Consider the following 16,217-nt stretch of genomic DNA (forward strand, 5'->3'; position numbering starts at 1 on the left):
GAAGACTCCAGGCATGCACCATCACATTTAGCTAGTTAGTGAATTTTGAATGACTAGGGATTGGATTGCATGATATGTCATAATTTACCTACATTAAAAATGTTTAGGGTAAGATAGGATTACTATCTCAGTTTTTCTAGGATGTGTATTTTCAGTACTAAAGTAAGGACAGCTTGGGCCAAATCAGGATGTCTAGTTTCTCCAGTGAGAACAGCAGGCACGTTCATTTAGCAATATCCCTGCTACTGATGAGGTTGTGAGTTTATCATAAAAATACCCTGGGTTCTAGGTACTTCCTTAACTTTATTTTTTATCCCTGGTAAAATGGGGTTCTGCCTGAATCGGCTCTGTGCATCAATAGGAAACACTGATAACAAGGGAATATGCTGTTAAAGCTGTAAAATTTGAGTGGCCTTGTCAATGGCAAAATGAGCCTGGAGACAAGTCATCATAGACAAATTCACTTATTCAATCAACAAGCATTTATCAAGGGCTTACTGTAGGCAAAGGTCTCCTTAGGAGAAAAGACAAGGGGAACACTGGCTAAGACGGAGAAACTTCTAGCAGACAGAAACAAAACCACACAAACTATAGCATGCATTATTCTGTGGTCTGGATGCCAAATGTCCCCTTGAAGGCCTGTGTATTAAAAGCTGTGTTGTCAGCATGGCATCATGGGGAAATGGTGCCATTTCTGAGTGGTGAGATCTCACGGGAAGTTCTTAGGTTATTGGAGATACACTGCTGGAGGGAACTGGGGACCTGGAATTCTCCGCTTTATGCTCTTGTTTTCTTGACACCAGGTGAGCAATTTTCCTCCACCACAAACTCCTGCCATGTCACAGGTCCAAATCAATGGTGCCAAACTGTCACAGAGTGGCACCTTTAAAACTACGAGTCAAATAAACCTGTATTTTTATGACTTAATTGTCTCAGGTAATTTTTTACAGTGATGGAAAGCTGACTAATGACACTACAAAGGAAATAAGGGAATGTAGCGGTGCGGTAACCTTATAATTGGTAGAGTGATGTAGCTGCAGGAGGCCAGCTTGTCAGGATGATCCAGGCTGGCTTCTATGAGAGGTGACATGTGACTTGAACTCTGACTATTAGAAACCACTGAAGGGAAATAGTGAGGAGGGACCAAGAAAAGTGAGTCAGTGGAACGGTGTGAGGATGGACACAGTGGTAGGCAGAGTGATGCTGATGAGAGCCATGCATGAGGATGGACACAGTGGTAGGCAGAGTGATGCTGATGAGAGCCATGCATGAGGATGGACACAGTGGTAGGCAGAGTGATGCTGATGAGAGCTATGCATGTAGCTTGAATTCAGGGGAGAGGTCTCTGGAAGCAGAAATTTTGTGTCATCACCTAGAAATGAAAGACACCCATTGGCATGGGGTCCTAGGATGCTTGATGGGAGACAATGCCAGGCGTCACACAGATAAGTGCATGAAATTGTACTGTGGTCCTTCTTACTGCATTAGAAAAAAAATGCAGAGCAGACATGGAGGATGAATGATGCCACCTATCATATGGAAAAATTTATAAAATAATTCTAAACATTTATGTTCTCTCTTCAGCATCTTCCTAGGGTGGCACCAATAGTTTCTTGGTCTACCTCTCCCTCTTGAAGAGGAATGCAAAATTAGTTTCCATGGTTACAGTCATCCCTTAGTGTCTACAGGGTATTGGCTCTAAATGCCCCACAGGTCCTCAGATCTTCAGAGAGAAGTACCTTCTATCCAGCAAGATAGCATTTCATATAATCCAACCACATCCTCCAGTATTTTTGTTGTTGTTGTTGTTTGAGACAGGGTTTCTCAGTGTAGCTTTGGAGCCTTGCCTGGAAATCACTCTGTACTCAGGCTGGCCTCAAACTCACAGAGATCTGCCTGCCTCTGCCTCCCGAACGCCTGGCCCTCCAGTATTCTTTAATTCACCCCTGGATTATGTGGACTGCAGAAGAACATGTAAATAGTTGCTCTACTGCGTCATTGTGGGGACAGCAGCAGTAAAGGTCAGGACAGAGGCAGTTTTTCCAAATTCCTTTGAACTAAGCTGTTGCCTGAACTGATAGGTATGGAAACACAGATAAGCGGGTCACATGCAGTTTTTATAGCTATCCTTTATTTGAAAATTCACAGATGCTTTCTTTCTACGTGACATTTCCCTTTTAAGGAAATTTGGAAACATCTTAAATGAATAATATATGGCTGATAAAGACCTAACACTCTACAGCTCCCATGAAAGGTAGAATAATTTTTTAAGTGGCTCAAACAATTGGAGTTTATTTATTTATTATTTATTTATTTATTTGGTTTTTTGAGACAGGGTTTCTCTGTGTAGCTTTGCACCTTTCCTGGAACTTGCTTTGGAGACCAGGCTGGCCCCGAACTCACAGAGATCTGCCTGGTTCTGCCTCTTGAGTGCTGGGATTAAAGGCGTGCGCCACCACCGCCCGGCTGCCATCAGTTGGAGTTTAAAAAATAAAAGTCAGGAGGGAAGATGCGCAGTAGGTAGAGGTTCAAGTCTGGTGGCCTAAATTCAGTCCCTGGAACCTACGCAAAGATAGGAGAGGACTGACTCCTCCAGGTGGCCCTTGATCAGACACACATCCTGTGGCATGCCCTCCCACCCTCGAGAGGGTTTCACTGGGTAACAGTCCTGGCTGTCCTTGAACTCACTCTGTAGACCAGGCTGGCCTTGAATTCACAGAGATCCTCCTGCCTCTGCTTCTCCAGTGCTGGGATTAAAGGCATGCACCACTATCACCTGGCTATAAATAACAAGTTTTAAAAGGTCTAAGAAAGGGAGAAATTTGTTTCACTGCTTTTAGAAAGGATGTTTAAATGGGCTCAACTAATTTTCTACTCTGTTCAAGGAATCATTTTAAGGCAAAGCTTCCAAGTTCGTCAAGAAAACAACAAAAGCCAACAGTACTCTATCCAATTCCATGGTCTTTTGGTTTCCACATTTAAGTGAAAAAAAGTTGCTGGTAATTCCTGTTTATTCTAATTACTCATGATTGTAATCTAAAACACAAGATTACTTATCTCATTTACTAATGGCTGACAGGGCTTTGGTCTTTTCAGATCAAGGGATACTTTGAATTAATGCTCCAGAAGGAAGATAATAATTAACTATGTAGAAATAATTATTTGTTAAAGAAAGATGCCAAGATCCAATTCGAAGGAATTAACCATTCTCTGTCCTTGGTTTCTAGAATATGTAGCATGTAGAACTTTGTGCTCTGAGCAAATCAGCCAGTATCATTATCAGATCAGCTGTGCATGCTTGAAAGAGTGAATCTGTTGACTGTTCCCTCAGAGGAGGGAGTTGGGGAGGATCACTGGATCTTCAGTTGAGGTTCCAGCTGTCCATCAGTGCTGGAGGCCTTGGGAGTATACAGCGGGTGACAACTAGTATTCAACAGGTCGACCCACCAAATGAATAACTCTCTGATGGGGAGCCCCACTTGGCAAGGACCATGGGGTCACTGATTGTAAATGACTGGTTGTTTCTGGCTGTAGTTTTTCTCATGAGCCACTACATTTCTTCCCTAAAAACAGCTATGGGTGTTTCCCCACTGCTTGTGTGTTTATCTTGTGAAAATATTCCATCTTTGGGCACACATATACTTATGGATGGTCAGGAAGATGATTTCTGCTTAAACTGTACAATTTTGATGAATAGAAATAACACTGGGATGTTTCTTATGGCTCAGACTGACATAGGAATATAGCAGTGTTCTCAGCTACAAGGGCAGCCTTTTTCACATTTGGCTGATTTTAGACTTCAAAACAAATTCAAAACAGACCAGTTGCACCTGCAAATGAAATGCTAGAGGACACATTCCCAGGTGTCAATTTGTAGAACCAAGGTCAGGCACAAGGCAACCTTGGTGCCAGTTCCCTGCTTGTAAAGTCTGGCTGATAAAGACCTAACACCCTACACAAATTCCTCAAGCAATTAACTCTCTACGTGAACTTCTAACCTCAGATTTTTAATACAAGACTCAACCATCAGCTAACTAACTTTATTGTTTAGGTCATGAATAACAATTAATCAATTAACTAAGTCCAGAGAAAAATAGATTTATGTCCAGCTACTGTGGAAAAAGTTTCACAATTAACCAGGGCTTCAGAGGATGGTCTGGCCTCATAGCCTTGAATAAAGAGTTACAAGCTTCCCTCTGCTCTGCTCTGAGACTGTGAGCAGGAATATGTGTGTGTGTGTGTGTGTGTGTGTGTGTGTGTGTGTGTGTGTGTGTGTGTGTGTGTGTTTTGGGATGCTTTCAACGCCACTGTCCAGGAAAGTGCCAAATCCCATGTCTTTGCCTATAGGTTGCCATGGTAAATGGCTCTTCTCTTCATCGTTTGCTCAAGGAATAAATTATGACCCCAAGAAGTAGCTTTGTAACCTTTTTTTTATTGCCTAAAGTTTGCTGTTGAATATGTTTATAAGCTGTATGAACAGAGGGACTAAAGAGAATTAGAGCAAGAGAAATTAGAGCAGAGAACTAGAGCTGGAGAATTGGAGCTGGAGAGAATAAAGAACATGACCCTCAGATTGTGTCTGAGTCTTTCTCTCAGATGGATAAGAAATTTTCCTAGGTCCCACTATTCTGAAAAGCATTCTTTTTACCTGTGGCCTTACATTCTCAGGAGGTGTGGAATATATAAGTTGGGGAAGATTAATTGAAGAAACTCCATGCAGCTCCGGGGAAGCCATCATCCATGCTGCTGGAAACTTTCCAGTATGGCTGCTCTGGCCTCCCCCATGTTCCTACCAGCAACCCCTCACCATGCTCTGTAAGGAAGTTTCATAAACTCATTGTTTGCCCAAGGTGAACTTTGGTTTGTCCTTGAGACCTTCTGAGGATCCGTAGACATGGTTTGTGTCTCCTTAAGAAAGAAATTGTATTTCCATGTAGAAGGAAACCCTGCAAGTTAAATGTTTATTAACATAACTTTTTATTGGGTCTTTCAGAATTTCATATCATGCACCCTAATCCCACTCATTTCCCAGTCTTTCCATATCTGCCCTCTACCATGTAGCCTGCTCCCTCCCAAAGAAAATAAAAAATAAAAATAAAAATTAGGAAAGGAGGAGAAGAGGAAGAAAAAGAGGAAGGAGGAGGAGAAGGAAAAGAAGGAGGAGGAGAGGAAGAAGAAGAAGGAGGAGGAGGAGAAAGAGAAGGAGAAGGAGAAGGAGAAGGAGAAGGAGAAGGAGAAGGAGAAGGAGAAGATCAACCAACCAAAACCCCAAACCCCTGAAAACCATCTCACCAACCGCTCTGGACAATGACCTGCTTCTCTATCAACCACAGCTTTCTCTGTGTGTATCATTCTGTTCCTCATTCTTTCCTGCCTCTCCATCCATCACACATTCCACCGTTGTCGTTGTGGCCATTGAAAGCTGCAGTGTCTTATGCAGTCTACCCTTCTGCCCAAACAGCTTTACTTGGGAATGTTCTTTGCAGTGAGCCATTAGTCTAGTTCAAGGCCTCTGGCTTCTGATACACCATTGATGCTGGACTCTCATAGAGACTCCTGAGTCATGGAGATCCTGTGGCTATGGATCCGCAGGACCGACCCCTTCACGTGCTCCAGCAGCTCATAGACAGGGAAGATGTTGAGATGTGCCAACTCAAAGCTCTGGGGCTGGGCCTGGGTGGTAGTCAGCCTGCCGGCCCTCCCACTGCACCACGGGAATGTGGCAGCTGGTGAGGGGTGGGACCAGCTGTTCCTCGCCCTCACCACCAAGGCCAGCTCTCCCAGGCTGCCCAGGCAAGGGGCAGGGCCAGCTCTCCCAGGCCCATGTCACCACTGGTGCCATTATGCAGTGGCCTGAGAGGGGCAGAGTCAGCTCAGCAGGGGTCTTTAGACAATACCATGGCTTCAGGTTGCAGTACAGATCCAGGGACATTCGCATAGGCTTTGTGGTAACATGGGCCAGGGACATCAACACAGACCCAGGCAGGCTGCGTGGGACCACGGACTCGGACATGGCCCTTGGCCACAGCACAGGCCCTGGCACCACCATAGTTTCAGGTGTCAGCACAGGCCTCTCACATCAGGCTGTTCCTCCCTGCTGTAGTGTCTCCAGTCTGATCTCTCTCCCATCTCTCCACCACATATTTGCTTTCTTTCCATAGGCTCCCACTGAGCAAGGGCTGGGTGAGTTCCGGTGTCTCGGCACTTCCCAGATTTTTGTTTTTTAACTTGAAGACAAATCATGCTGTTTTATGGAGGGGACAGGGTTCTATGTCTATGGGGTAGGAGTGAGGCAGAAGGGGCAGTTGGGAGGCCAAAGGCACCTCCAGCTCTGTTTCCTGCCTCTCTTGTGCTAATGAAGTCTGATTAAAAGGGAACCGGAAAAGAGACGTAAGGGATATGTGAAGTGAGACCCAGTATTTATTGTGTATTTGTTATGCTTTGGGCACTTTCCATATACGAACTCCCTGAACCTCTGCTAAGAGCGTGCAAGGAACAAACACTGTCTCCACGCTATAGACGAAGACACCGAGGTCAAGGGCTGCGCGGAAGCTTGGCATCGGTGCTTACATTCAAGACATGGGTGTTATGCTTCTAGGTGTCTCTTAGGCATTTTAGGAAGGTCACTGCAGGGCAACACACAGTCCAGGGGATGTGGGAGGCGGGGGAGAGAGGAGGATGCTGTTACTTGGTAACTCATCTGATTTCCCCACCAGCAAATTGAAGCTGTGTGAGTAATACAGATTTGTGTTTTAAATTACTACCAGAGGAAGCTGCCTGGAATTTGTTTTGGTGCTTAAGAGAGATGAGTGACTCTACAATCTGGTAGAAGGATCTTGCCACCTGACATTATCTCCACCTCTCTTCCATGCTTTGTTTTATAGGTCACAAATGTTTGAAATAACATAACTGAAGAGCTTGAGGAGGGAAAGGTACAGACTTTAACTGTGGGAGTGCATGGAGTTTGTAAGCCTAAAGGCAATGTGAACTGTAGACCAGTGGGATAGTCTTGTTAACTCACAGGGTATGGACACTATGCATGTACAGCAGAATGATTAAGCAATGGAGTCAATTGATGGCAGATAATTGTAGCTGGGTCTCTCATAGTTGGCCTAGGAAGTTGGAGATAAGCAGGGGAGGATGCTGCTATACAGAAGAGAAGGCTTTCAAGGGTAAATCTAAATTTAAGGGCAACCCGTGATTCAGTTAATCCTCCCCGTGTTTCTTCCATCTCTGTGGAAAACTGCAGGGCAATCTGATAGCCAGGAGGAAAATGCTTCAGAGTTCTGAGCCCTTATGACCACCAAAGCTCGAGTGAAGGCCTGATACTCTCAGTAACCCAGTAACCCCACTCGGCTCTTTAATACACCAAGCTGGGAAATAAAGCTGTTCTCTCTCCCAAGTAAAAGAAAGCAGAGACTGTGTCCTGTGCATGTGTTATTCTCTCCTCTTCAGGAACTCCCAAGTTTCAGCTTGTGCTGCCCCGGCTGCTGAAGGAGGAGGCTGTGATTCATGTGTGAATGGGTCAGAGTTGGATCTATCAACACGTGTCTGGTTACATATAGAAATATATATTCTATGATGGAAATAAGCGATATCCTCGCTCAGTCAGCCAGGAAGGCTTAGAAGCAAAGACACTCCAGTAACAATGCGCACAATTGTCACCCAGATCATGGTTTCAAATACCATTTTCCAAAAACCAGAAGTAGGTAGGGATTCTTAGAAAAACAAATTGCTGTTTTTTGTGCTGGGGCAGGAAATACACAACATTATCCCATAGCATCTCATAGTTAAAGAAAGTTAGGAAATGCTCAAGAATGGAATTGAATGCAAACAAATGAAGGAAAAGCAGAGATGGAAAATGGACACAGGAGCCAATGGAAGACCCGTCTAGTGGACAGAGCTGAGCAGCAGCAGCAGTGAAGAACTAGTTTCAGACTATGATGCAAAATGTAAAGCATTTAATTCACACTAATATAATTGATTGGATGAAAAAATAGACAAAGCCGGGCGGTGGTGGCTCACGCCTTTAATCCCAGCACTCAGGAGGCAGAGCCAGGCGGATCTCTGTGAGTTCGAGGCCAGCCTGGGCTACAGAGCGAGTTCCAGGAAAGGCGCAAAGTTACACAGAGAAACCCTGTCTCGAACTGCCCCTCCCCCTGCGCGCCAAAAAAAAAAAAAAGACAAATATGGTATGTAGAACAAGCCAGAACAAATTTATTAATTTTTAGACAGGAGCTTTCTATATAGCCTTCTCTGGTCTGGAATGTAGATCAGGCTGGCCTTGAACTCACAGAAATGACCTTGCCTCTGCTCCCTGAGTGCTAAGATTAAAGGCATACACCACTATGCCTGGCTATTATTTATGTCAGGATCATGCAACTGACTGATCTGGGATTGTTAAGTAGCCAGGGATGACCTTAAACTCCTGATTTCCTACCTGGGAGTATCAGGCCTTCCTAAGTGCCGGGACTACAGGCATACACCATTATACCTAGCTTATGCAGTGTTGTGGATCAAACACAGGGCCACCTTCAATGAGTTGGAAGACAGCCCCGATTTTAAAGTGTTTAAAAATTTTAAGGGTATGAGTATTTTGCCTGCATGTCTGTGACTATGTGGCTGTCTGGTGTCCGCAGAGGTCAGAAGAGGGCATTGGATCCTCTGGAACTGGAGTTACAGATGGCTGTGAGCTGCCATGTGGGTGCTGAGAATTAAATCCAAGTCCGCCAGAAGAGCAGCCAGTCCTCTTAACCACTGAGACATCTCTCCAGCCCTGCAGGGTGTCAACCTCCTCCACCTGCCTTTTTATGGGAACCACACTTTTCAGATCAGAGCACGGCCCTAGTGGGCACCTGTCAAATTCATGGCCTCCTAATACTCTTTTAACAGCCTTCCTTAAGCTTCTGGAAATTCTAATAAGTTCTGCCTCCCCAAAGAGAGAGTCAGATTCTGATTTTCAATCTCTTGTAGTCAGGATTAAGGGATGGGGCCCAAACTTCCTCAGTCAGATTGCACCCCTGTAAGCCCTTGATTGGGAAGTGAGGTGAGAAAACAGAATCTTTTTGGGAAGTGTCATTTTTGTTGGTGCAGGAAATAGCAAACAAAACAAACAAAAACAAAACAAAACAAAAACCACAAAGTGTCCGCTGACAGCAGAGGCAGTGTCAGCCACTCCCCAGTGCTCCTGGGCAGTGGTGACAGCAGTTTCCTCCAATAGTCCCCCTTTGGTACACTCCTGATCAGGCCAGTCTTTGGTGTGGTTATGAGTTCTCTCCAAGCATCCCTAGAATCCCTACACCATACATATAGTATCCTTTTAATTCATCCCTTCCTAGGTAGTTGTCCAGAGTCAATTTCCACTGGCCAGAACTAAAGATCTTGATAATGAAGACTCCCTTAAACTCTCCAATGGCTTCTCACATATTCTAGAATGTGTCTCAAACCCTTTGCCTAGCCCAAATATATCTATCTCTTTCATAAAAATTGTTTTTCAGCCTGGTGGTGGCAGAGGGAGGCAGAGGCATGTGGATCTCTGTGAGTTCCAGGACAGCCTGGTCTACAGAGCGAGTTCCAGAACAGGCTCCAAAGCTACACAGAGAAACACCAGAAAAAAAAATTGGTTTTCTATTACTATCAGTCTCAAACCAATGTGATCTGATCTATCAATATTCATGCTTTTAGCTTGATATTCTTATACTGAAATATTGGCTTGTAGCCAAAAATATGATAGAAGAAAATATGTAACTTTTGAGGTTGGGTCATAAAAGACTTTGCAGCTTCTGTCTCGGTTACCCTTGGGTCATTCACCCTGAGGGAATCCACCTATCATGTTAGCAGACCTCTGGGAAAATCTGTGAAAAACTCAGGAAATGGGCTGAATGGTGTATGGAGTTGAGTCTTCAGGCAGCTTTGGCAGGAGCCCCTGAGACAGAACCACCTATCCACACTACCCCCGAGTTCCCTATCTACAGAACCTACGGGGAAACAGATGTTTTACTGATGCAGGCTAGTAAGCGTTGGGGGACAACTGTTATGCAGCAAGAGATTACTAATACACTGTGCAACAAAGATTAGCACCTATAAGCTGCTTTAAATTTTGCTGTAACTTGAGGGAGGTAAAGGAGTTGGCTTCAACTTCAAGCTTCTCAGAGCAGTGCCAAGGAAGAAATGAGGCAGGGATTGTTAATTCCACAGAAAAAATGATAATCCCACAGGTTAGAGGAGAAAGACCACCAGCCCAAATCATCATGGCCAAATTAATTAAAGCATGCTTTATTTTGGTCGTGTACATGGTGTGTATCCCTAAAGGCAAGGTTCAGGAGATCAGCATCGAACATGGGTATGATAAAGGTTGTTAGGGAGTAGGGGGTTTCCAAATGGGGGATTTGGCAGGCAAATAGGTGGGGTTATAGGAGCAGAACACAAGCATAACAAGTTGGTCATAACAACCTTCTTTTTCTTTTTAAATATATGAATCATCTGTCCGCATGTACACCTGCATGCCAGAAGAGGACATCGATTCTATTACAGATGGTTGTGAGCCACCACGTGGTTGCTGGAAATTGAACTCACGACCTCTGGAAGGGCAGCCAGTGCTCTTAACCACTAAGCCATCTCACCAACCCCCATAACAACCTTCTTAAACAACAACAACAACAACAACAAAATGGTTGCAAGGTGGTCATAACAGCAAGTGGTTATAACAACTCCCTGAAACAAAGACATGATTGCTAGTCCTGGAGCAGGCAGTACAGAACCATTTGTAGTAAAGTTACAGGTGGGGCATAGCCCAATCCTTGAGAAACAGGGGGTTAATAGTAAACAGGAATGAGCCTGGTTTGTCTTTACTGTAAGATGGCCTTCAAGCCTGAGATGGATGCAGGCTGGTTTACCAGGATTTGCCCTGGGAAGTGGAGAGCCACTGAGAGAAACCGGAGACGTAGCCCCAATCCAAATTTATATTCAAAGAATGTGTTTTTAGTGCTGGCAGGACGGCCACTTTAGAGCCAAACAGCATGCCGTGTGGACAGGGGTAAAGGTGGGGTTTAAAATGGACATCTAAAGGTGTGGATTACAACTATTCATGGAATCCACGGCTGGGCAGGAAAATTGTTTTACTTCTCTCGTTTTTTTCTTACTTTTCCACTATGTAGTAATAAAAAGACCATAGCGATAAGCAAGTTTTACAGAAGCAAAGGCAGCTGTTAACGTCTCATAGCCCATTATCCTTTTCTTGTCTCACCTGGAGGCCACTAGGATCTCCCAGGCACTCCAGGTCAACTGCCCTTAAGGGATGCCTGGTTCCATACTAAGGTTCTCTAATCATCACGGGGGACCTGTTTTAGGTCTGAGCACTCCAACGACTGGGATAGAACCGTTCATTTCTGGGCAGGCAAACACACAGTGCCACCAGGTTAGGGCCATGTCCCCACACCGGTCCTTCCAGAGCTAAAGATGCTGCAAGCAGAGAGGCGCAGATGGAGACTCAGTGCGCCGAAGCAAGCTCAGCGCCTGCGCCGTGCGCATCTCACCGCCAGGTGGCGCCGTCGTGCGCCGAGCCACCGATGGGAAGCGCAGGCGCTCGGCGCTCCGCTCGCGTACTGGGCGGTAGGGGGCGCAGTCGAGAGAGAGAACGAGCGCTCGGCGGCCTCCGAGGCGCAGGCCCGGAACCGCTGGCTTTCGGTTTCTCCTTCGCTCCGGTAGCCGCCGTCACCGCCGCCGCCGCCTCCCCGCCGCCCGAGGCTTGCGGTTCTGTCGCCATGAGGCTGCGTGTGCGGCTTCAGAAGCGGACCCAGCCGCTAGAGGTGCCGGAGCCGGAGCCGACGCTCGGGCAGCTGCGCGCGCACCTCAGCCAGGCTCTGCTGCCCACGTGGGGGTTCAGGTGAGCGGCGCCCCGATCGCGGGGCCCCGGGAGGGCGGGTGTGCCCGCCGGGCGGTCACGTGAGGCCAGGGCCTCCCGGGCGTAGCTGCGCCGAGCCCTCGTGACAGTGCTCGCCCGCCGGGTTCCAGCTCCGGGAGACCATGGCGCAGCCTCCCCGGGGTCCCGCTGTCTCCCCCGGTGAGTAGCCACTTCCGGGTCTGCGGTCACCGCCACCCCGAGCGCGGGAAACGCCGGACGCGCCTGCTGCTGTCCGAAGTGGGAAGCTTGCGTTAAACCTCGCAGTGTGAACCCCCTGGGCTTGAGTGCACCTCGGCCGTGGAGATATCTCAGTGGTTACATTGGAAAAGCATCGTGCCTGAAGTAACAAACTTCTTGCACCCTAGGCCGCTGTAATTTGTGCTACCGCTTAAGGCAACAGTAACTAAAAACAGCAGAGCATGCTTGTGCTAGACTGCACCCGATGCTGTAACTTTCTCATTGCAACCTTTCAGGAAGTACGCATGCTTCAGGCCAATGGGCATTTTTCTCTAAAATAGAGGCATGACCCCAGAGAGCTTCCAGTGGGTGGCAAGTTGAAAAGGGAGTGAGTTCTTACTAATTTATGGGGTTGCAGATGAAGCTTCTGTGTTTTTGCAGAAGTTATTTTCAGGTCGTAGAGAGACAAGTTTATGGACGACCCACTTCAAGAGCTGAGCTAGAAATTTGAGCTCCTGAATTTTAAAAAGATGGGCTCTAGGTCCATCTCGTTAATTGACACTTTTAATAACCTTTCAGTTTATTTGTAGGAAATTGAGCAAAATGAGGTCCTATACGGATTTCTCTTCCTTTCACCCCTTCTCCCCCAGATTAAGATATTGTTAGTTAAAAAGTGAGCCTGAGCTACGCCTTTATTCCTGTCACTCAGAGGCAGGGGGATCTCTGAGTTCAAGGCCAGCCTGGTCTGCATAGCAAGTTTCAGACCAGCCAGGGTTACAGAGTGAGACCTTGTCTAATAAAATAATGTTATCAAAAACAAAAAAAAAAGCTGTTTTTTTTCCACATGAAAAGAATTAACATATTGTCCTATTACCACATAATGGTGACTACACTACTTCTTGGTGTCAAGCTGAGTGTTTTCTATATTGACAGTTACCCTTCCACACACTTTGGGAAGTCTGTTTTTAAGGTAGTTATAAGTTGTATTCCTTTTCAGCTAAGCAGGACAGTCTTGAAAAGATGTGAAACCCAAGAGCCCCAGTTAGTTTCTCTTTCAGGCTTGTTTTCACAGTTGCGGTCGATTAGTTGGATGGAATTTAAACCTCAGCTTGTGAAAGTAAATTCATTCTTCGGAAATTTTGTTTTTTGGGGAACAAAAGGGAAGCTTTAAAATATGTCCGTGTGACACAGTTGTTATTTCTAAAGAGTATTTTCTAGTTAAGCACACCAAAGATTGGTATAAAATAGATTTTTAAAGTTTGTCGTTTCTAGAGTTGCAGGTCTGTGTGTGTGTGTGTGTGTGTGTGTGTGTGTGTGTGTGTGTAATGCACACTCTCACCCTTATAACTTCAGAAAATGGTACCTTGGAAACACTTCAGAAGGGTGGGAGGGAAAAACTGGCATTTCTGTTAAGCAGACCGTTCCTTATGTTTTCCTCAAAGTGAATTGTTTGAGGGAGTTTCCCCTTTTTCTGCCAAAGCTGAGATGGTGTTTTCATGGGCAGCTGGCAGGTTTTCAACTTTTTGTTTATCAGAACATTTTGCAAGCAGTGACAGAGCAACTTATTTTATTAGGAGAGGGAATAGCTTTGACTCCAGTGATGTCTGTTTAATTGGTAAGACGAAAATGAATGTGTATAAGCAAAATGAATCGGGCTGGGGAGATTCTAAAGCATTTGCCGCACAAGCCTGACACCCCGAGTGTGACATCCCAGGACCCATGTAAAGCTGGTGGTAAAGCTGCGGATTAAACTGATGTGTGAAGTTAGGAAGCATCTCCACTTCAAAGATGTTGGAATACTGAAAACTGCGTGCTTTAGAACTGATGAAATCGGTGCCCTAAGGACTCTAACGCCCTGGCTAAGGTGCTGAAGTTTTGACTGTTAGAAATCTATGGCCATTTGATGAGAAGAACAAGTAATTTAGTCCCCTGCGGTTTTCTCCTTAGTGCTTCTGGGTGTATAGCCTGTACTTTGATGTATTCCAAGTGTATTATTTGGGATGGTGCAGTAGGGAGCTCTTACGGTGCTCATCCATCTTTCTTGGCAGTTCTGATACCCGATTTGCAATTACATTGAACAACAAGGATGCCCTCACTGGAGATGAAGAGACCTTGGCTTCATATGGGATTGTTTCTGGGGACTTGATATGTTTGGTTCTTGAAGATGACATGCCGGCACCTAACTTACCTTCATCTACAGATTCAGAGCATTCCTCACTCCAGAATAACGACCAAGCTTCTTTGGCTGCCAGCTCACGTCAGGCCAGCATCCCTGATGAACAGTGCAGTGGTTCTTCTCAAGGACAGGCCACCCAATCCGATGCCTCGAATGATGACAGTATGGTGGGTATTAAAGATGAAGAGACGAAATAGAGTATTGATAGGATATATTGACAGTTCAGAGGACTTCTGCACCAGTCAGGATGGTTAGCATCAGTAAATTGTAGACTGTGCCCTTTCTGAACATTTTCTTTTTAGCTGCTAGATGTCTGGACTGATAATTTGCTAGCATTCTAACATGCATGGTTTTGTGGTTTTGTTCAGATGTTCCTTTAGCTCATGTATCCCATGGTGTCTGATGTTTGTGAGTTTATAATTCCTAACTTACCATGTCTGAGCACTCACTTATGTTGTACCTATAGTCCACTTATTTCCAAATGATTTGCTGGACCTTTAAATGGTTATCACAGACTGTCTAACATCAGTTTGGAAATAAAATACACCATTAGGTCTGTCCTCCACATGGGAACTCCCTGCCCTGTCCCTAAGTGGGACTCCTGACATCCTGTGCCTTTTGACTTGTTGATGGTGGTGGTGGTTTTTTGAGACAAGGTTTCTCTGTGTAACAGCCTTGGCTGTCCTAGAACTCAATTTATAGTCCAGGCTGGACTTGAACTCACAGAGATCCACCTGCCTCTGCCTCCCGAGTGCTGGGATTAAAGGCGTGCGCCACCACTGCCCGGCTACAGCCCACCTTTTGACTTCTATCATAGGCTGCCAGGCTGTGTTCTTCACTGCACTAGGTTTTCTCGTCCTATGTCTTCAATGTCATTCGCTTGCTCTTTAGTACCTCTGTGTCTGAGATACAAATGTCTCTAGTCCAGTCATGTTATTTCACAGAAGACCAAGTTTCTTATTGTCCTGTGTACCCAGGCTTTCTGTAAGTTGTCCTACCCTGTCTCTCCAGGGCCAGTTTCTGTTCTTTCCTGTTAGTGGTGGTCTCTCATGAGTACAGATTCCTGCTAATTCTCATTCTTCCATTTGCATACTCACACGTAAGTGTACAACCTGCTGACCTTGTTGTGACCAGTGATGGTGCCCTTGCTGATCCTCCTTTTCCTGTTTGTCTTTCTGTATTCCAAGGTCTTTGCTAATTATAGTCCAGTGATTTAAAACATTTATTCATCTTTATAACTTTTTAAGTTCCTCATTATTTATTTTCCCTTTTAATACTTTGTATGAAACAATTCTTTTTTAAATTACATTTTTAAGGTTTTTGTTGTTGTTTTGTTTTTTTTTTTTTGTTAGGTTTTTTGAGACAGGGTTTCTCTGTATAATAGCCCTGGCTGTCGTGGTACTTGCTAGTAGGCCTTAAACGAAACACTTCTTTAATACTAACACTGTTTTTATGTATATATTCTTAACACTGTAAATTTCTTTTGCAAGCCTTAAACACTGAATCATGACATTAAGAATAAGCACATATTTCCCGATACAAGAAATTTAATTTGTCTTTTGAATCATTCTTGTATCTCTTGCTTGTTTCTGCTTCGTAGGGCAGTGTGTGGGATGAATAAGGCTATCTGACTGCATACTTTAAAAAAAAGACTCTTTTAGAGATAAACCTAGAAAAAGAGCTCATTCCCTTTACTTTGGTGTGCTCTAAAAATCCTCCAGTAAGATGGAGTTTTACAGTGTGTGTAATACTTAGTTAATTTTTCTTTGTAAATTTTTGATATGTTACTGATGCCTCAAGGTAGTGATTCTAGTTCTAAGAGCATACTGTTTGTCTTGTAAGTTTTTTTTTTTTTTTCCTGGTTTTTCGAGACAGGGTTTCTCTGTGTAGTTTTGGTGCCTGTTCTGGATCTTGCACTGTAGACCAGGCTGGCCTTGAACTCACAGAGATCCGCCTGGTTCT

The 16,217-nt window shown here is 45.0% G+C and overlaps 1 protein-coding gene across 5 annotated transcripts in view; it reads left to right on the forward strand.

Annotated features, from left to right (window-relative positions):
- Positions 1 to 11,631: 11,631 nt before the first annotated feature.
- The window catches only part of Fbxo7 (F-box protein 7), a 29,183-nt gene continuing 24,597 nt past the window's right edge, over positions 11,632 to 16,217 (forward strand). The window contains exons 1-2 of one of the 5 annotated variants that reach the window (XM_037196905.1): positions 11,632 to 11,884; positions 14,128 to 14,422. In XM_037196905.1, coding sequence (XP_037052800.1) covers positions 11,763 to 11,884; positions 14,128 to 14,422 — 417 coding nt within the window. In that variant the 5' untranslated portion in view covers positions 11,632 to 11,762. Of the gene's footprint in view, positions 11,885 to 11,923; positions 12,062 to 13,674; positions 13,944 to 14,127; positions 14,423 to 16,217 lie in introns of those variants that run through there. The other 4 variants (XM_028883653.2, XM_028883654.1, XM_028883655.2 and 1 more) reach the window with 4 other exon arrangements.

The sequence above is a fragment of the Peromyscus leucopus genome, chromosome 18, assembly GCF_004664715.2.
Source record: "Peromyscus leucopus breed LL Stock chromosome 18, UCI_PerLeu_2.1, whole genome shotgun sequence".
NCBI lineage: Eukaryota > Metazoa > Chordata > Mammalia > Rodentia > Cricetidae > Peromyscus > Peromyscus leucopus.